The sequence below is a fragment of the Maylandia zebra genome, linkage group LG4 (assembly GCF_041146795.1).
Source record: "Maylandia zebra isolate NMK-2024a linkage group LG4, Mzebra_GT3a, whole genome shotgun sequence".
NCBI lineage: Eukaryota > Metazoa > Chordata > Actinopteri > Cichliformes > Cichlidae > Maylandia > Maylandia zebra.
The window spans coordinates 17257827-17278403 of NC_135170.1; the positions used below are offsets into that span (position 1 = coordinate 17257827).

Consider the following 20577-nt stretch of genomic DNA (forward strand, 5'->3'; position numbering starts at 1 on the left):
CTCTCTCTCTCTCTCTCTCGCTCTCTCTCTATCGAGCACAAATCCCTCCTTCACTGCACTGCCCCCTCCGCTCCGACAGGTGTAGGCCTTTCAGGCTCCGGGATTCCTTGTAAAAGGATCGAAAGCCTCTGGTCGATATGGACTCTCGAGTTGGGTAAGATTTCATTTATGCTTATTCCAAACAGGAGATATACTCACTGTTGCCCTTAGCGATAGTGCAGGAAAACACGAATAAATAAGATGGTGGAATATGATGTCTTCTCTGTTTTGTGCGTGTGGTGTAAAAAAAAGTAGCAGGGCTGATATTGTAGTACTCTTTCAGCAGGTTTCTCACACGTGGATTAAGTTCCTTGTCCCAAAATCTATGAAAATCTGAATTCATGTTCATCTGGGGTGTTTGTCACCACCACAGGGAGACAGTGGAGATGGAGCCTCAAGCTCAAGACCCCTTGATTAAGACAAGGCTGAATCCATGTCCAGGAGAAATGCCACCTAGCATGTTAACATATGAAATACGTCTTCTAATCTTTCTCTGTTTTTAATTTATCTTTATGCTCCGATATTGTTGTGTTCACCATGAAGTCAGTTTATAACACTGATCGATCCACAATTAAGTGCTTTTGTGTTGCATGTATGTTCATATATGAAGTATAGATAGATTTGTAAATTTTAATATAATATTTAACATTTCAAGGTTAAAGGGCAAAAAAATGTTACTAAGAAGGCGTGCAAAATATTTGTGTATTGGCCCTATTAAAAACCTAAACAAAAGTGCTTGTATGAATGAGGCAAGTTGTGTAAAGTGCTTTGAGTACTCAGAGTAAAAAAGTGCTATATAAGAACCAGTCCATTTACAACCCACCCATGTTTAGGTATTATTTGACCAAAAAACAAATGAATGTTTGTGGATCATAATAGAGCAGAGAATCAGGCTGCTGCCACCTAGAGGTTTATTAAAATACAGTAAAAATACTGCTACACTGCACATTTTTTGTGAACACGTAAAAACATTGCTGTGCTCTTATGAGGTAAAATGATAGAAATACAAAAATAACCAAAACCAAAAAAAAGTAAAAAAAAAACCCTGTCACATTTCAAAACCAGCCTAAATCATTACAGAAATATTCAAACACACACACACACACACACACACACACACACACACACACACACACACACACACACACACACAGTTACTCAAGGCAGAATGCTTTTTTTTTTTTTTTTTTTTTTACACTATGATGATCTCATAGTTTAATGTTGAGCCAGGGTCTACAAACACAGCAAAGAGACTGAGCTGTTAACCAGACGGTGAGCTCAGGTGGAGTGAAGGAAAATGTTTTCCTAGCCTTCAAAACAGCACCACCCGTTACTGTGATCACCAGTAAAACCTTTAATTGGGAAAAAGCTGGTGGGAGTCCTTCATCAAACCACCTGATCAACAGATTCCAATGTGAAGAAAAGAGAACGTTGGCATTATTTTGACAGATTTAAAGTGAAATATATACAATATTTCTATTCATGATATTCTATAAATATTTACAAATATGAAAATAAAAGCTTTGTTTTTGCAGGCCAAAAAACATGTACATGGACCACTAAAATTCTGAGCTGCTGATCTGGTCTGTTCAGTAGCACAAAATTTTGCAGTGCACAGGGTAAGCTATAGAATGGCGATAAGCTCGCTTCTCTTCATTGCAGCCAGCACATTCTTCTTTAATAACTTATGGACGCACAAACTGACTCACTGACTAGCACACTTAGACATACAGACACATAAAAACACATACACATGAGCATACACCAACTATGTCATTCAGGAGATACAAACACCCACATCCAGCCATCTGCCATGACCGGTTGTGGGTGAGGGGTGGGAGATAGGATTAAAAAAAAAAGTTCACAAAATCTTTTGAATTTTTTTTTTCTTTATTATCTGAAGTTTTTATTTTTCGCTGACTAAAACATTTTTTTTTCACAACTAGTTTTAATTTCCAGTTTGGAACACAGATAACTAAAACAAAAGTTTTTATAGTTTTCAGTTCAAGGCAGAAAGCTGTCTCAGAATGAAACCTTTCATTGATAAAGCTAGTTTGCAGTGAAGGTTGTACGTTTCCTTTTTTTTTCCTTTTTTTTCTTTTTTTTTTTTTAAATTGACATTTTGGAATCACTATACAATACCATCAACTTCAGCAATTTGTCAGTACATATATATATATATATATATATATATATATATATATTTTTTTTTTTTTTTCTTTCTATATTTAAACAACTAAAATACCCATACAATAAGAATGAAAGAAGAAGAAAAAAAAGAAAAGAAATAGAAGCAAAACAGGAAACAATAAATAAATAAAAAATACATAAGGAAAAAGAAAAAGGAAAGAAAAATAAATAAATAAATGTAGGGAGTGTGTTTTTGTTTCCATTAATGTAACTAATATTTCCTCTAGTCTTCTAGTAGTTAACAAAGTCAAAATCTAAAGCAAAAACTGGCCTGCGTTTTTTAATGTAGTTCATCCATTTCTTCCATCGTGATACAAACAGGTCCCTCTTGTAGTTCACATCTGCTGTCATTTTCTCCATTCTGTAAATGTCCATTGTGATGTTCATCCACATGGTCATAGTTGGGCTCTCTGAAGAAAGCCATTTTTTTGTGATGGCTTTTTTGCCTGCTGCCAGTAAAATATTAAACAAGTATTTATCGTTCTTTGTCCATCCTTCTGCCATAAGTCCAAAAAATAGAGTTTTACTTTCCAAAGGTAAATATCTTCCAAATGTCTCTTGTGTTGCTGCATGTATTCCCTTCCAATAAGTTTTAATAACGTGACAAATATGATAGTGATTTGCATTTGTAAAGGCAGAATGTTTTCATGCAAATACATATTAGTCCTTCAGCTAAAAAAAGATCCCATGAGCATTTTTATGAGCTGCTGCATTCACCAGACATGAAAGTAGTGACTGTCACCAGCATGTTGCATACGTTTCCTACTTTAAATCCTTTCAAAAACACAACTGTTTGTTTTATTGTTTATGTACAACTGTTTCTATCTTCTGAACAGCAAAGCTGGTTCAGAAAACAAGTATAGGGAGGCACTAGGAGGATGATACAATATAAATACATAGTTAAAACAACTTCTCAAAGGTTTACTGAATATAAAGACATAAAATCCAAGGATAACGCTGTTCATGGCTCTGCTTGCTTTAGTTTTTTGTCTTTGTACTTTTCTTTCTATTTGAATTTTGTCCTTTCTCAAACAACTTCCTTCTGACCACCATGCTCACACCCCCGTGTCTTGTTCCTCCTCCTCCTCCTCCTCGTCCTCCTCCTGGGAAAGGAGCCGGTAATGTTCGTTGCCCACCGACAGGAAGGCAGGCCTGGGATGAACCTCGTCTTCCCTGAAGTGGACAGGTTGGAAATGGGAATCTGGCTGCTCGGTAGAGCTGCACTTGGTGTACAACTCGCGACGCATTTCCTGGCCGACTTCAACCTGGGAGGGAGTGCTACGGACCCAGCGGTTCTTCACTAAGGAATAGATGTAGCTGACAGGTACAGGCAAGCTGGCAAACACTATAAGCATGATGATCATAGCCAGGGCCCAGCCAGGGTACTCAAGAGTCATCTCAGAAGCCTGAAGAGGCAGAGACACAGAGCTTAAGAGTGACAAACACCGGCAGAATTACCTTTGGCTGTTAGATAAATGTTTACTTGTGGGATTAAAAGGAGCTATAAAATTAAAAAGATAAGAGATGGTTAAGCAACTCGTTACCAAAAGCATAAAAATGCAGTTAACAGATAAGCAGGTTGACGCTACAAAAAATGGCTAACTTCACTATTCTTATGAAGAATAAATACAGAGATATTGTTGTGCTATGTCACAGCAGATGAATCCAGACATAAGTATTTGGATCGCATCTTGGTGTGAGTATAACCACTGCACAGCTGTGCCAATGAAACCACACGCTCTTGTTTACTGATGATTTTGTTACAAGCTTCAGAATGAACGCTCACTGGAAAATATGTCACCAGTCAGCAGGACAACAATCCTAAACATACAGGGAGTCAATATGATGCAGAGGGACAGGTGATGATGAGGTTTAACGCTATAATGTCAGATGAGTTTTTCAGACGTCCACATCATCAGCGTATTTGTTCTTCCCTGCGTAACCTGAATAAACGGCACAAAAATGCCATATGTAGAATAAATATAAACACTCTAGTTCAGGATTCCTAAGGTCAATGTTATTGTCTGACCAAGTGAATCTCCTAATATCAGTATAAATTAAGCACTTTCCATTTGTTGAGCATCACAATAAAGGAAATGAGAATCCAGAACATTGAGATGGTGGTTGCACTGAAGGTCTGTGAGATCATCAGAGTTGATACAAAAAAAGTTTCTTTTCCACTGTTTTGGACACTGTGCTAAAACCACAACATCTTCCAGCATGCATATATGTGTTACACACATGCATATAGTGTGTACTGTGGGTCAGGAGGTTGTCTACTGAAGTGGAGTGGGATGTTTGATCCCAGATTGTCCAGTCTTCAGGACAAATACAATGAATTCTGACTTTCTCCTGATGTATTCATCAGAAAGAGTGTGAGTGTTTGGGTGAATAAGGCTTGTGTTAAAAATCACAGTGAGTGCTCATAGTAGAAAAGAGCTATGCAAACACCACCTGATATTTTAAAATGGTAACTGGCTATTTGAAGTTTAAAATCATGTGATTTGATGAAAAGTTGAAGTCGAACATCTCACCGTGCTTTGATTCCAGGCGGTGTACGTGGGCCCTTTGAAGACCATGCGGAGCAAACTGGCTGCCAGAAGACTGACCATCGCCAGCAAACACACATATTTCCAAAGGTACTTGTACACCACCGGAGGGCGCCATTTGAGCATTATTTCAATATCATCCAGAAAGCTGCAATAATCAAAATGCTTTTCTTAAAATGCATCTTTTCAAACAAACATATAAAGACAAAAAAACCTGTGAAAGTCAGAGATAACGTTGCTTACCGATCTGTTCCATAAACCCACGCCACACTAATGGTTTCAAAAATGACCACAATGACCAAAGGCAGGGTTGCAGAGTAGTCATCAAACATGGTCACAAAATAGTTGCCAGAGCGCTGAGTGAACAGTAATCCAATAATGAACCCCAAAGCACAGCTGGACACTAAAAGACAGAAAACATTTAAAGACCACTTCAAAGACAACAAGACTACATTTATCTCCCATAGTACACCACTGCAGTACGAGAATCTTGCACTTTTTTGGTTTTTATGTAGTTTTATTTAAGAAAAAAATAACAATAAAATACAGCAGCAGAGTTTGAACACATGTCAACTGATGTTCAGTACCCGTGAGTAGGGTTCGGTGATGCCCCAAGAGGCTGAAATTGTCCATGAGAGGTGTGAGGATTCCCTGCATTGTTCCAAACATGGTGCTGAGGCCCAGGTTGAGCAGCATGAGGAAAAACAGGGCGGACCAGAAGGGACTGGCTGGGAAGAAGGCCATCACCTCAGTGAATGCTATGAATGCCAGGCCTGTCCCTTCGACACCCTGAACGCACACAAGATAGTAAGATAGTGGAAATACGTGGGAAAAAGCAGATCCACTCAGTCTAACAGACAACAAATGTGTGTTAACTGTGATGCTGTTTCCAGAGCTAATCTATTCCAGTAAATTACCTGTGCACCTTTTGCATAACATGCTCTTTAACACAGAGAATAGGTCTTTTCTTTTTAAATAAAACAAACACCGTGAGATAACATGACTCTTTGTACATCTTGTCCTGTTTCTTTAGTATCTCCTTCTTTAGTATCACAGCTTGCTTTCATTTTTCCTAGAAAACCAGCAAGATACAATTTCCAATACATTTTCATTGTCTTGCCTGCTTGATATTTTATAGCACCTCCTAGATTCTTCGTAGGTCCTGGGAACATCGGCGCTCGGCGCTATAATTGTTACTGAAATGTTCAACTTTGATTTTTGTAACCGATCCAGCATCTTGTGCCTCGTAGGACACCTGCAGTTCTTTCATTTATGCAAAGTTGTCTTTAAAACACTTTGTAATCCTGGATGAGTGAAGCAGCACATTAGAAACTCAGTTTAATACCAGTGACTGCTCTTTATTATTGGACATACCTCTTCCTATAATGTATTATAATACAGACCATATATACATAAGAAATCTCAGCTGTTGTCCTAATTTTCACGCATGCTTATAGATGTGTATTCCCATCTTGTTACCGTTTACACGCCACTTGTTCCAGTTTCTTAGATCCCTTAAACTACTGCAAAAACACTACTGTTTTTTTGTTGTTGTTTTTTTTTACCTTTGACATGTTGACGTTTTAAACTTTGTGCCTCAAGTCGCTTGTTTTTAATCATGTTGTGAAGCAAAGCTGTTGTTATTAATATCTCAAGATTACCTTATTCATCTCCTGCTCCAGACTGCAGTCAGTGATTTTAGGACCCACCATGGAGCTGTAGAGATGGTACCACTCTCTGTATTCAGCTAAAGTCACAGTGCTTACATCTGTCATGTTGAACCATGGCCACCAATGCTGGTTAGATCCACTGGACGCCAATAAGTTTAGTACACTGAGATTTCTGAAAAGGTTAAACACAAAAATAATAATTAAATCTAAGATAACCAATCAAACAAGCAGTCCACCTTAAGATTGTTACGGCAGTTTGCCAATCTAAAAGTGCTCGCTGGTTGGATTTGAATTACCATTTCAATCATGCACAGACATACGTACTCAGCCACACAACGTAGTGCAATGTTCTTGGCACGGAAACCGAGCACGATGAAAACCACTAGAGAGGCCAGCACGGATGTCATGAAGTTGATGCAGGAGACCATCAGAGCATCCCTGTGGCAGTTGTTGTGGACTGGATTGTAGGAGGAGTACGCGATAACAGAACCATAGCCCAGGCCCAGGGCGAAAAACACTTGTGTAGCAGCCTGTCGCCACACCTGCACGTTACCCCAGATCTCCAGCTGCAAATATGACAAAATAAAAGCATCTTTAGGTTTACATTCTTTCGTCAAAGCTTAAAATGTTTTATTATGGGTTTTTTTTTTTGTAATCACTGAGGTGTTTGTCTTTTGTTAGTTAAATGAAAATAAAGAAAAGATGTCAAGAAAAAGGAAGAGAGAGAATATTGCTTACCTTAGGATAAAACATGTAGGTGATTCCTTCCAAGGCACCGTCCAACAGTAATCCTCTGATCAGGAAAATAAAAAGCACCACATAGGGAAAAATGGAGGAAAAGTACATCACCTAAGATTGGAAAAAGAAATGGATAATGATTTCAACAGTGCAGCATTTTGTAAAATATGATCATTTGCTTTTCTCAATCTCACTTCACTATTAAAAATTAAAGTTTACCAGTTTACCTGCCAAGCACCAACCCTCAGGTTCCTCAAATTGCATACTTTTATTTTTAAACTTAGTAATTTGAGTGCATACCCAGCAAACACGGTGGTCATGGTACAGCAACAAAAAAACTGAACCGTAAATGTTAGAATGTTTATGGTGTTTTCATGTAAATATTGCATCAGCCTCTCTTACAAGGTGAAAAACACAGATTAGAGTATTGCAAAAAATTGTCTTTTTATTTATTCACAGTAACAGTCGCTTCAAGGTGTTTTGTTTTTTTTGCAAGGCACGGACATGACAATAATAAAAATAACCCCAACAATCACACGGCATGTATGTGGTTTGTACCTTCCTATGAACAAAGACCATGGTAACTTGAATCATCATTGTGGTAAACGTCCACAATGCAGGTTCAACTTTCATTTTGGAGTGATTTGTATGGGCTCAAAATGTGGTCATAAATATTTTGTACTTGTAAATCAGTTTTGTACTTGTAAAAAAGATTTGTATGTGTAAAAAAAAGTTGTGTGTGCGTAAAAAAGATTTGCATGTGCAAAAAAAAAATAAAATTGTGCGTGCGTGAAAAAGATTTGTATGTGTAAAAATAAATAAATAAATTGTGCGTGCGTGCGTAAAAAAGATTTGTGTGTGGACTTTGCCAAAAAAACCCTGCAAGTTACAAGTACGAATTTTGACCCTATTTTTCTTCCTTTAAGCTGATTGGTCAATGTCATGTCAATCACAAATTAAACAATCCAATCAGAAAACAGATGGGTTTGGCTGTCGGAGGGGAACTTTTTTGAACTGCAGGTCCTTGAAGGGTAATCTCTATATAAATATCTGATAGCAGTTAGGTCCCCTTACTTTCAGCTGCTGTTGAAAGGATAAAGTTGTGGTATGTCAGTGGTTAGAAATATCATTATTACTTTAGGATTAATTTAACACAATGTCAGGGCTGACCCAGGACCATTGCTGTGAGTCACAGTGCGCAGCATAAAAGTCCTTTCACATCGGATGCAGGATGTGCTGCTAATGCTAACTGCTAACTAAAAGCAAAGGATCCAAAATTTGTTGTGCTGGCTGCTGGGCTCTGTGGGTTTTTGCAGCAGCTCTACCTGTACTAGATGCACCTGCTCCTTGTCGTTTTTATCTCTGACTTTATGTCCTCTACAAGAGTTTCTGGGTTTTTTTGCTAGTTCTTCAAATGTTCAATAAAAACATGTATGCTAATTCATAATGAAGAAAGCTTTGTAATGAAGACTGTCATTTCCAAAACACTGCCCCCCCTGCGGTCCGCAGCGCTGTTGAAAAGGCTGTGGAAGTCCCTGTATTAAACACGTAGTCCTGTGACACAAAAATCACCAAACTCGGACAACCACAGACTGTTTTCCTTCGTGGTGATGAAGGAAAACGCTGGGTTGGCATGTAAAAGGGCATTTATTCCCTTCAAAGGCCTGCAGTTCAAAAAAAGCACCCCTCCGACAGCCAAACCCATCTGTTCTCTGATTGGATTGTTACATTTGTGATTGACATGACATTCACCAATCAGATGAAAGGAAGAAAATAGGGTCAAAATTCGTACTTGTAACTTGCAGGGTTTTTTTTGGCTAAGTCCACACACAAATCTTTTTTACGCACACACAAATCTTTTTTACGCACACACAAATCTTTTTTACACATACAAATCCTGATTTACAAGTACAAAACTGATTTACAAGTACAAAATATTTATGACCACATTTTGAGCCCATAGGATTTTCCACCATTGAGAAAAGGCTGTCAGCCAACAGTTATCAAATGTCAACATATTTACTGGGTAAGTGCAACATTTGGCTCAAGGTTATACAGCCAAATGTAAAACTGTGGTTGTCATCTTAGCCATTCTACCCAAGTTGATCACACAAAGCGCCTCCTACTGCAACTCTCATTCACACAATGCTTTTACCTTTGCTTTAACACTTTTTCTAACATTCACAGAGATACATCAGGAGCAACTCTGGGTTCATAATCCTGCCAAGATTACCTTGACATGAAGCCTGGAAGAGCTACCAACATTTCGATTTGTAGACATCCTGCTCCATCCTGCTGAGCCACTGTGAGAAGGTCCCACTAAAAATATTTCTGCCCATTTTGGAAGATGCGTTGTCAGTGCAGGTGTCCATGTTTAAGATGGCTAGCTAACATCAGCAGCTTTTTCCCAGCCATTGATTTTGCGTGTCTGTTTCTTAGTGTTAATGTGTACTAAAATGTTATAATCACTGTAGAAGATTATAGTACTGTCAGATACACAAAAAGTTTAGAATAATTGAAAATGCAGTTACTAATTTCCATCGAATACATTTAAGACAAGCTGTCAAGTAAGCACAGTGAATATATGGAAAAATACTAATGTAAGTGGGAACATGGCGTGTCTGAGCCCGCGCTGGAATGGTAGCGCTGGGCAGGATGGCTGCTGTGTTTGCTTCGGATTACTCCTCACCCCCCACCCGACCCTGTGGCTTGTCACGTGTTCCATAATGTTGTGCTGTGGACATTTATGTGCTTTTTTGTGCAGAGGAGTTTTTTTATTTCCTGTTCTCATGCTGTCCTCCCACAGGAGCCCAGCATGAGTAGAGGTCTCTTTTTTTCTCTTGTACTTTCCCATTGTAGTGTATATTTCAGTGTTTGTTTTCTGTAACGCTACGGATCTCCAACCTGAGGCAGAAAAGGGGCGAGCTGCAGCTTATGTTTAACTGAGAGATAACACTAACATTAACACAAACACTTTATATTTGTGTGCTAACGGTGGGACTGGTGTTCATGTACCTTTGCAGAAGACTTGATGCCCTTTATCATTGCCAAGGCAACAATTGCCCAAGCAGCCAATAAACAGCCTGTCATGATGGGGTTAAACTCTCCAGATTCTTCAATGGAATTTGTGATGTTGAGAGCTTTCCGAAACCAGAAATACGACGTTGGGGAGCTGCCTGCGCATTCTTTCACTGTTGATTGAGAAAAGAAAACACTGTAGGCTTCATCAGACATCACTTCATTTCACTCGGTCATGTGATTACCTGTGTCATTGGAGGTTACATTCGTTGGACACTTCTCCCATGGCAGAGGATACTGAAAGGAGTTACCCATGTAGAACAGGCTCCATGCAATGATAACGTTATAGTACAAAGCCACATAAAAACAGACCTGGGGAAGAAGAAAGCATTTATATCAATAAATAATCAGTATTATTAATCATATTATTAAAATATGCTGCAAATTGTTTGCAGCTTCAGTGTAATGCTGTGATTTCTTTTATACTTGTAGCCTACAAGTAAAGGCTAACCCAGGGAATGTAGCCATAAGGTTCGACATTGACCTTAACAATGACAAACAGAGGTTAGGTCTATTTAAAGAAAAATAAACACGCTTTATAAAAACCACAGGCTATCTAGTCGTAGATTTCTGTTGTGTGTGCGGACAAAAACGTTCTTGGGTACTCTGTGTTTTCCCCAACTTGTTACGCAATCAACTGCCAGCACAGACGCACAGCACACTACCTTTCTCATGTTACAGCATGGGTGTGCGTGAGTATATACACACACATGCAGCTTGGCTAAGGTGTTTACAGAAAGGTGATAAAGGCGGTGACACGTGATGCAGGATTGGGGCCAGATAAGTGAAGGTGAAGAGATTAAAAATACTGACCCCGGTGCTACTTTTGAAACCCAGACTTGGAAAAAGCAAGTCAGCTGTCAAACAACAGCAGCCTTATCAGAACACACAGGTACATGAACGTAAACAGAAAAAGGTCTCAGACAGAAAAAAAAAGAAAATGCTCACCATGCAGCTGGAGTAGCCGATCCCTCCCAGCTTTGGAGAGATGTGCTTCCATACACCAATGCTGCCCTGTCGAATGCTTTGACCAGCAGCCAGCTCCATAAAAAACAGTGGAACTCCCACAACCACCAAAAGAAAAACATACAGCAGCATGAAGGCGCCTGGAAGGAACAAAGGAGGAGATATATTTTAAAGGCAAACCCAAAGTCACCTGTAGTTCCAGAGGGAAAAAAAACTTTGCATTTGCACATGTTACAGGCAAACACAGTCTAACTAAGCACATTAAAAAAAACAACAGTTTTTGGCTTTTTTTTTTTTTAAACACAAACTCATAATTTGCCATTGAAGCTGGAAAAAATAAGCAAATTTATATGTCAGCAACCTCTCTAAAAGATGCTTGGAGTCTCATGTTCTAACCAAACATGCTGCATGCATGTGTTGTAAAGCTAGAAATAAAATATGGTTTAGAGTTCTACTCTTCTCTAGAAAGAAAAGTCAGTTTCACACAGTGACATTCGCAGGATCTCGTGTGCTCGTGTGTAATTTACGTTGAGCAGGCTAACCACGTTATTACATTAATGCATGTAAGGTGAACTAGCAAACACCATCATAGCTACATGCGGCTGTCTTCTTGTTTGATGGCAGACACTCCCTTCACCCTGGCCAAAAAGGCTAAAATGACCAAAGAAAAAGTGGAAAACAGTTAAACATGAGAGGTTTTTGGACAAAGTTTGTGTTTTTTCCATTGTTTAAGCACTGCTTCCAGCCAAGAGTGATACCATATATGCCCCATAGCTGCAGAAAAGGCTAACATTGTTATCTTTTTACAAAAAACAGCTGAACATGAGAGATTTTGGACCAATTTTGTGTTCTCCATGTTGCATTGCTTTGGCACCAAAACAGCTACTAAGTTAATAACTTAAACCTGTAAGTTAATCTTGTCTTAACACTCACCACCTCCATTTTGATGGCAGAGGTATGGAAATCTCCACACATTCCCTAAGCCCACACTGAAGCCCACCTGGGCTAGCACATACTGAATCTTAGAATCCCATGCTGGACGGTCTCCGTCGTCTGTCGCAGCTTCATCGGGACCATCCACAGCTGTGAGCTGAGTTTGGGACCGGCCTTCTTCCATCCAGGTTCTGCCCTCGCTGCCGTCCAGCGGAGGCTTTTCTGTCTTGTTATAAAGAGAAGAAGTAATATGATGAACTAAACGGATTATCAGTTGAAGCTTCATCCTGACGTGTAAGTCTGCACAAAGTCATTGTAGTTATGCTGAGCAAATATGTGTGGCAACAGACTACTCTGTGCACAAAATTATGTAAGGAAAGAATTAAATTATGATGGAAGAACCTTTATCACAAATTTATCAGGGACAACAAAGAGGAAAAGCACTTGCTGTTATGTTGTCATGTTGTCAAAGGTTATATCACTACTCCTTATCAGTGTGAAAACACCAGAGGTGGGACCAAGTCATTGTTTTGCAAGTCTCAAGTAAGTCTCAAGTCTTTATCCTCAAGTCTCAAGTCAAGTCTCAAGTAATGTCAGGCAAGTCAGAGTCGAGTCTCAAGTCACTGGTGTAAAAGTCCGAGTCAAGTCACAAGTCTGAAACTTTGAATTTCAAGTCCTTTCGAGTCTTTAAAAAAAACAAAATGAAAAAATAATGTTGCAGTTATGCTAAATGTAAATATTAGACCATGTAATTTTAAAATCTGTGTTTTTCTCAACACATGACAAAATAGTGAACTTAGAAAATATACACAAATTGTGAAATTGCACCTCTTTAAAATGCAGCTCAATTAAACCTAGCTCCAAGAATAATTTTCACCGACAGTTCTGAGATAAGCTGCATGTTATTCTTGGATGCGGTTGTAGGACTGGCTTTAAAATCGCATGACAAAAATATCATACACATTAAAAAAAACTGTATCACCAACGTAGCCTGGACAACATTTGCTAGTTAGATGAAGTCAGCTATCTCATCGTAGCATATTTATATGCATATTTATAATTATACGGTTCTTGGAGTGAGTGCATACACTCATGAAGTTTAGTAACTTCAGGTCACTGCAACAAGCCCAGGTACAGTTTACCGACGGATGGGTGCAGGACCTTGAAATGCACCGTGTAGAACGAAAGACCATCGTACGTATCATAAGTTTACCAGTCTCACAAATTGTCGTCATAAATACACATTCCTTAACCGTTTATTAATAGGACCTTTGAGCTCAACGGTAATTAATTAGCAGTGGAAATAATTTCTGGTAGCATCACAGAAATGTAGCAGTGACAATAATACTGTATGCTGTAATCGTACTGGGCAATTAGTGATACAAAACAACTGTTTTATCCTGTGAATAAAAGTATGTGTTTTTGTCAATGTACCATAATAACAGAAGCGAAACGCAATATTGTGTCAGGACAATTCACTATTTATGCACAATAAACAAAGGAGCATAGCGCGACAATTTCTGTTCAGCGCCAGACTTGCTTGTAACCTATATCACTAATTATGTTATGAAAATGACGTATTAACTACTAAAAAACACTGACCTTCGTGTAAATGCTTGGAGCAGACTAACCTGTGAGCTGGAGTGTTCTGGGACGTTATATTTGATCTTTGAATGGCTGCGATCCAGGCCATCCGTCGGGTCTTTGTTACTTCGGAAACATGGCTTGAACAATTTCTCTTCAACGACGTAATCCGATAACAACCGATCTCTTTACCCGTCAGCTTCTCGTGGCTGTCATGCGACCGGCTATTGCAGTTAATAATACAACGGCTTCTTGACATTTTTGTGTTTCTTTTTATCGCTGTGTGACTGATTTCAATTGAAAGCCTGCGTGCGCTAGTACCGCTTGCCACGAGTTCCCAGAATCCTTTGCGGTTCTACCCGTGAATGACGTCACATTTTCAATCTCTATATAATATTTGGGGTAAAATATCAAGTCTTTTCAAGTAAACCGGTTCAAGTCCAATTCAAGTCCCAAGTCATTGGTGTAAAAGTCCAAGTCAAGTCACAAGTCTTAGAACATTTTTTCAAGTCAAGTCTAAAGTCATAAAATTAATGACTCGAGTCTGACTCGAGTCCAAGTCATGTGACTCGAGTCCACACCTCTGGAAAACACAGCAGTGAGACAATGCATTACGTAATCCAACATTAAGGCATTATCTTTACTCTAACTCGTCATTCTCCCATCACTACGTCAGATGTATAAAGAAATGCTAATGCAGACACTGAATTTCCTACTGATGCTCTTTTACGTTAAAGTCATTCAACTGGCATATTTAGCACTGAGGTGAAGGCCAACTGTGACTGACCTTTCAAAATGCTTCATCAGTACACCCAGGTGTTAGCAATTCATTAGCAAGACTGACATAATGGCAGGTTTAAATGCATATAGAATGCATAAATAATGGATGTGTGTTACTTACTGTGCTCTTTCTTATTATGAAATTATCCAGATAAAAAACTTTGTTGCATCACCTCAATTCTCTTTCATTTAATGTAAACACCAGGGTCATGGTGTGCATTTCAGGGGGAAAAAAAGCATTCAGCTGAATCACCTCCACACTGAACACTAAATGTCAGCTCAGATGAAAGTGACGGATCCAAAATGGCTTAACACAAGCCAAGCTGGCTTCAGAACATGACCTCTCCTGGTATCAGCTGGTTAGAATGGAAAATTACAAGACCCAGAAAGAGTTCATGGCTGTTCAAAACACACGGCCGGATAGGGCAGGTGATTTCAGAAATATCCATGCCCACATGCATAGAGTGTGAGACTGTGACAAATATATGCATGCACAAATAGAAAGGAGGGGAAAGTGGGGCGGACAGAAGCCATACAGTGATGTGTGGTTGGGAGTGGGAGGGAGAAATCCGCTGGGAGGTGTTAGGCTTGCATTGGTTCATACTGTGGGTGGTGCTGAGGTGCATGGGTAAACCACAAAGTGGGTACAGTTGGTAATAATATAGGAAAAAAGTTAGGGTTAGGGCTATCAGGGTATGCTGAACAAATAATTAAAAAGTCAACAGCTTGATTAAGCTTCAAGGATCCATGTGTTTGAGCTATAAACTATGAAAAAGTCTGCTTCACACACTCCTGTGAGTTCATTTGATCACTTACCTTAGAGCAAACACACTTTTCTATAGAGCTGAAGTGACTAGTAGATTATTTGATTGGTCAACTCCTTGGAAAATTTAGCAGTACATGGAATATACTGTTATGATTTACTTGATTATTAAAAGGTGACCTTAACATTTTTGAAGTAGCATAGGATCATCTTGTCTGAGAGCAGAACAAAAGGTAGCCGGCTTCCAAAGAGGAGCTTTGAATGTCCTTCAAGAAGAGTGGAGAAATATTCCTGAAGACTACTTAAAGAAATTACAGATAAGGTAAAATATGAGAACTCAGACTGCGTTGATGAATAAAGATGGTCATTGACTGTTAAGCTCATTAGAATTGTACAAACTCTGTTTTTGCCTTATAAACTGTACTTCCATGTATGTTTACATGTTTCAATAAATCACTGCAAATACTTTCTACTAGTGAAACAAAGAAATGAGGTTGGCTCAAGACTTTTACACATTACTACATCTCTCTAACATCAAAACAAGTCATCGGCATGAGCCTGCAAGTACAAGTTGATACTGTTCAACTCTTCAGTGTTTCACTGTCTTTGCTATTATGAAACCACAAGAACATAACAAGTCTGTATTAGGTTTTTTAATTTACTGAAAAAGATTATCAATATATACACATTTGACAAATGAGAGGGTTTTGTATTTGTATTCAATGGTTATTTCCACTTCTGGCTGATATGTTTCTAATTTTGAACACATTTTCCCACTTTAAAATACATAATGCAGTGTCTCTCAAAATAACTACTGGGTTTCTCCCCCCTTTCCTTTTTGCTATACTTGGTTAACCCTAATTGTCCTCCTTTCACCAACAAACCCCAACACACACACACACACACACACACACACGCACACACACACACACACACACACACACACACACACACACACACACACACACACACACAAGCACACACCAGCACACACACAAGCACACGTGCACTGGTTGTAAATTTGTGTCTCCTGGTCAGTGAGCATCTGTCCCAGGAACTGTTTGGGAAACAAGGAACCACTCTTCTATGTTTCTACTCTGGATAAAATCATGCAGCAGTGGTTCAGCCGTCCCTAAGGTGTAGAATTACTCAGTGAAGAAGCTCGATCATGACAGCCACATGTGAGACCAACGTACTCCAAATCAACGCCGGCAAGACAAAGGAGATGATCATAGATTTCAGCAGGAAGTCACCCCCTACAACACCGGTGAACATCCAAGGGAAAGACATTGAGATAGTGGACTCTTATAAGTACCTGGGTGTTCACCTCAACAATAAACTGGACTGGACTACAAATACAGACATCCTGTATAAGAAGGGCCAGAGTCGACGCCACCTGCTGAGGAGACTGAGGTCCTTCGGAGTCTGCAGGACTCTGTTAAGGACATTCTATGACACTGTGGTAGCATCTGCCGGGGGAGTGGATGCAGGGACAGGGACAGGAGCAGGATTGACAAACTGGTGCGGAGGTCTAGCTCCGTGCTGGGATGTCCCCTGGAGTCTGTGGAGGTGGTTGGCGAGAGGAGGATGTTAGTAAAGCTGACATCCATCATGAACAACCCACATCACCCACTGCATGAGCAGATCTCAGAGAATGACTCGGCCTCTGTGTGGAAAGGTTTTAGGAATATTACAAACTACAAGCCTAAAACCCCCCACTCCACTGATGACTTGCTCTTAGCCAACACCCTCAACAACTTCTACTGCCGTTTTGACGAGCCATCAGGCAGCCTTCACACCTCCAACGGCCCCAACAATAGAGGCACTTTGGACACTCATTCCCCCACCTCTCCCCCCTCCATAGAGCCATCACCACCTTCAAACTGTTCACCTGCAACACCCGCCCCCTCACCCCACACAAAAGAGGATTTCACACCACCTCCTCCGACCACAACTCTTCATATTCATGAAGCAGATGTGAGGAAGCAGTTTAGGAGTCTGAATGCTCGGAAAGCTCCCGGCCCAGACGGTGTGTCTCCTGCCACCCTCAGACACTGTGCAAACGAGCTGGCCCCAGTGTTTTCTGGCATCTTCAACTCCTCACTGCAGGCATGTCATGTGCCTGCCTGCTTCAAGTCCTCTACCATAATCCCTGTCCCCAAGAAACCTAGGATCACTGGACTAAATGACTACAGACCCGTGGCTCTGACATCTGTGGTCATGAAGTCATTTGAGCGCCTAGTTCTCTCCCATCTCAAGACCCTCACGGCCCCCCTCCTGGACCCCCTGCAGTTTGCATATAGAGCCAACAGGTCTGTAGACGACGCCATCAACATGGCCCTACACTTCATCCTGCAGCATCTGGACTCCCCAGGAACCTACGCCAGGATCCTGTTTGTGGACTTCAGCTCTGCCTTCAACACCATCCTTCCAGACCATCTCCGAGACAAGCTTTCCCAGATGAATGTGCCTGATCCCATCTGCCGGTGGATCACTGACTTCCTGACGGACAGGAAGCAGCACGTGAGGCTGGGGAAGAATGTCTCGGACTCCCGGACCATCAGCACCGGCTCCCCTCAGGGCTGTGTTCTTTCTCCTCTGCTCTTCTCCCTGTACACCAACTGCTGCACCTCCACCCACCAGTCTGTCAAGCTAATCAAGTTTGCAGATGACACCACCGTCATTGGGCTCATCTCTGACGGGGATGAGTCTGCCTACAGGAGGGAGGTTGAACGTCTGGTGTCTTGGTGCAGCCACAACAACCTGGTGCTGAATGCCCAGAAGACAGTGGAGATTATTGTGGACTTCAGGAAGCACACAGCCCCACTCCCCCCCATCATCCTGACTGACACCCCCATCACCTCTGTGGACTCATTCCGCTTCCTGGGTACCACCATCACCCAGGACCTGAAGTGGGAGCCCACCATCACCTCCGTCATCAAGAAAGCCCAGCAGAGGATGTACTTCCTGAGGCAGCTGAAGAAATTCAACCTGCCAACACGGACGATGATGCAATTCTACACTGCAATCATCGAGTCCATCCTCACCTCCTCCATCACCGTGTGGTACGCTGGAGCCACTATCAGGGACAAACAGAGACTGCAGCGTGTTGTGCGCTCTGCTGAGAAGGTGATTGGCTGCAGACTCCCATCTCTGCAGGACCTGTACATCTCCAGGACACTGGGGCGTGCAGCCCGGATCTCAGCTGACCCTTCTCACCCTGGACACAGTCTGTTTGACCTGCTCCCCTCAGGCAGGAGGCTCCGGTCCATTCGCACCAGAACCTCTCGCCACAAGAACAGTTTCTTCCCCTCTGCTGTTGGACACATGAACAATAACCACATGACTGTCCCCGCCACTAACACATGACCCTACGCTGTGTCACTGCATCATTTCATGTCTGGCACTGATCACCACCTGCACTCATGTATATATCTTTCTACGTAGCACTCATAATTCTTATTCTCATGTATATATGTTTGGCACTGATCACCACCTGCACTCATGTATATATCTTTCTACGTAGCACTCATAATTCTTATTCTCATGTATATATCTCATGTATATCTCATGCACATATCTTTCTTTCTACATAGCACTTTAATTCTTATTGTCTGCACTGAAGCACCGCAGCAATTTCCTAATGTTGTAAACCTCAACATCTGGCAATAAACCCATTCTGATTCTGATTCTGATTCTGATTCTGATGTGAGTGGGCTGAGCAGCTCCTTTAGTCAGAGACTGAAACACCCTCGCTGCAGGAAGGAGCGCTTTCGCAGATCATTCATCCCAACAGCAGTTAGACTCTATAACTCCTCAATCACAATGTCATAAGTCACTGGACACTGTGAATATCCACGGTCACCACTTCATGCATAATGGACCTTCCATGTGTATGGACATGTGCAGGTATATATGTATGTATATGTATACATATGTATATTTAGTGTATACATGTGTATGTGTACATGTCTATAAATAGGAATAGTAGTGGTACAATAGCTATATCAAGCTATATAGTTTATGTCTTCCATATTTCCAACCATATCCATAATCACATACTGTGTATGCTACCATTGTATATTATCTTTTTTCATTGATTGTACTTATTTGTATTTTTGTATTTCCTTCTGATATCTGTACCTGAGCTGAGGTGATGCAAAAATTTCCCCGTTGTGGGATCAATAAAGTCTTATCTTATCTTATCTTATCTTATCTTATCTTATCTTATCTTATCTTATCTTACATGTTGCTATAACCAAAACTGTAATATGAGCATGACAATTTTCCCTGAATGCAGCTGGCTTTACCATATAGCTTATCACATAAAGGGTTGTTCATTGCTATTTATAATTCAGTTTGAGTAACATAGAGCTATAGATGCTCGTGGCTCCATTGTAAATGTCCAGTTTAAAAACTGATGAAACTGGTGATTAGGATGCTAGAGAGCAGCCTTTCATCTCGGAGGGCGTTTGCATCCACAGATCAGATAAAGGTTTAAGAGCTGTGGCAGATTTTATCATCTGTGCTCAAAGTTTAAGGGACTAAAACAGACACAACCCCCAAAACAAAACAAAAAGAAGATAAAGAGAGACTTTAAAAAAAGTTAATGACTGTATATTTGGCTGCAGCTTGCTATATGCAGCAAACCATACTGTATGTCACTGGGTTTAAGTTTGGTTGTGTAGGTGCTGCTCAACATATAAACAATGAGTGCATTCTTGTGTAAGAATGTATAGGGGGGCTTAATCATAGTGAGGTAGCATACAGCCCTAACGCACATATGACTCATTACATAACTGACAAAGGAACCAGCCAGCAGTATGCAGTGCAAACAATAGTAATAACAAGACCCGTTTTTTCGCTGGAAAAAAAAGTATGACTGAGATTAGAGCTCACAAAGCCACACTATTAAAGAATAACAGTCGAATAACGATGTGCTGTGGACATACCATGCTGACAGCACGGTCCCACTGAGGAGTAGAGTTTCCAGCAGTCCTGGTGTTAGTTTCTCTGCTCGTCTTCCCACAGGGCTTCTTTTAAAATAGTTTCCTTTTCGTTGTTTCTGATAACAATCGGGGTAGCAGATAAAATTTATACGGGGACAAAAGCCTTGACCAGGTTTGACAACTTGCGGACACGTTTACGAGAGCTGGAACAAACCGTGGTCAACAAGTCAAGAAGAAACGAAGGAGAGGAGCTGAGCCAATGGGAAGACCGAAGGGGCTGAGCTGCCCTTCCCCAAAATGGGAAGCGGGGCTTGACAACACAAGAATACACACTGCTG

General features: G+C 40.6%; 1 protein-coding gene and 1 long non-coding RNA gene across 3 annotated transcripts; one reads left to right on the top strand and one right to left on the bottom strand.

Annotated features, from left to right (window-relative positions):
- Positions 1 to 25: 25 nt before the first annotated feature.
- LOC105940452 (uncharacterized) lies at positions 26 to 10209 on the top strand. The gene is made up of 4 exons (XR_001167241.5): positions 26 to 154; positions 3342 to 3553; positions 4780 to 4868; positions 9374 to 10209. It is a non-coding gene; the product is annotated as an uncharacterized LOC105940452 (long non-coding RNA).
- slc6a16a (solute carrier family 6 member 16a) lies at positions 1911 to 20513 on the bottom strand. 2 transcript variants are annotated; one of them, XM_004573703.6, is made up of 12 exons: positions 20243 to 20513; positions 12164 to 12389; positions 11213 to 11370; positions 10450 to 10576; positions 10202 to 10377; positions 7187 to 7297; positions 6773 to 7014; positions 6440 to 6620; positions 5366 to 5567; positions 5022 to 5181; positions 4764 to 4926; positions 1911 to 3635 (listed from the first exon to the last, which is right to left on the bottom strand). In XM_004573703.6, exons 1-12 carry the CDS (start codon positions 20243 to 20245, stop codon positions 3285 to 3287), a joined length of 2100 nt encoding a protein of 699 aa, XP_004573760.2. In that variant the 5' UTR covers positions 20246 to 20513; the 3' UTR covers positions 1911 to 3284. The 2 variants fall into 2 exon arrangements, with proteins under 2 accessions (XP_004573760.2, XP_004573761.2); XM_004573704.6 differs by lacking the exon at positions 20243 to 20513 and adding an exon at positions 14649 to 14959.
- Positions 20514 to 20577: the final 64 nt, after the last annotated feature.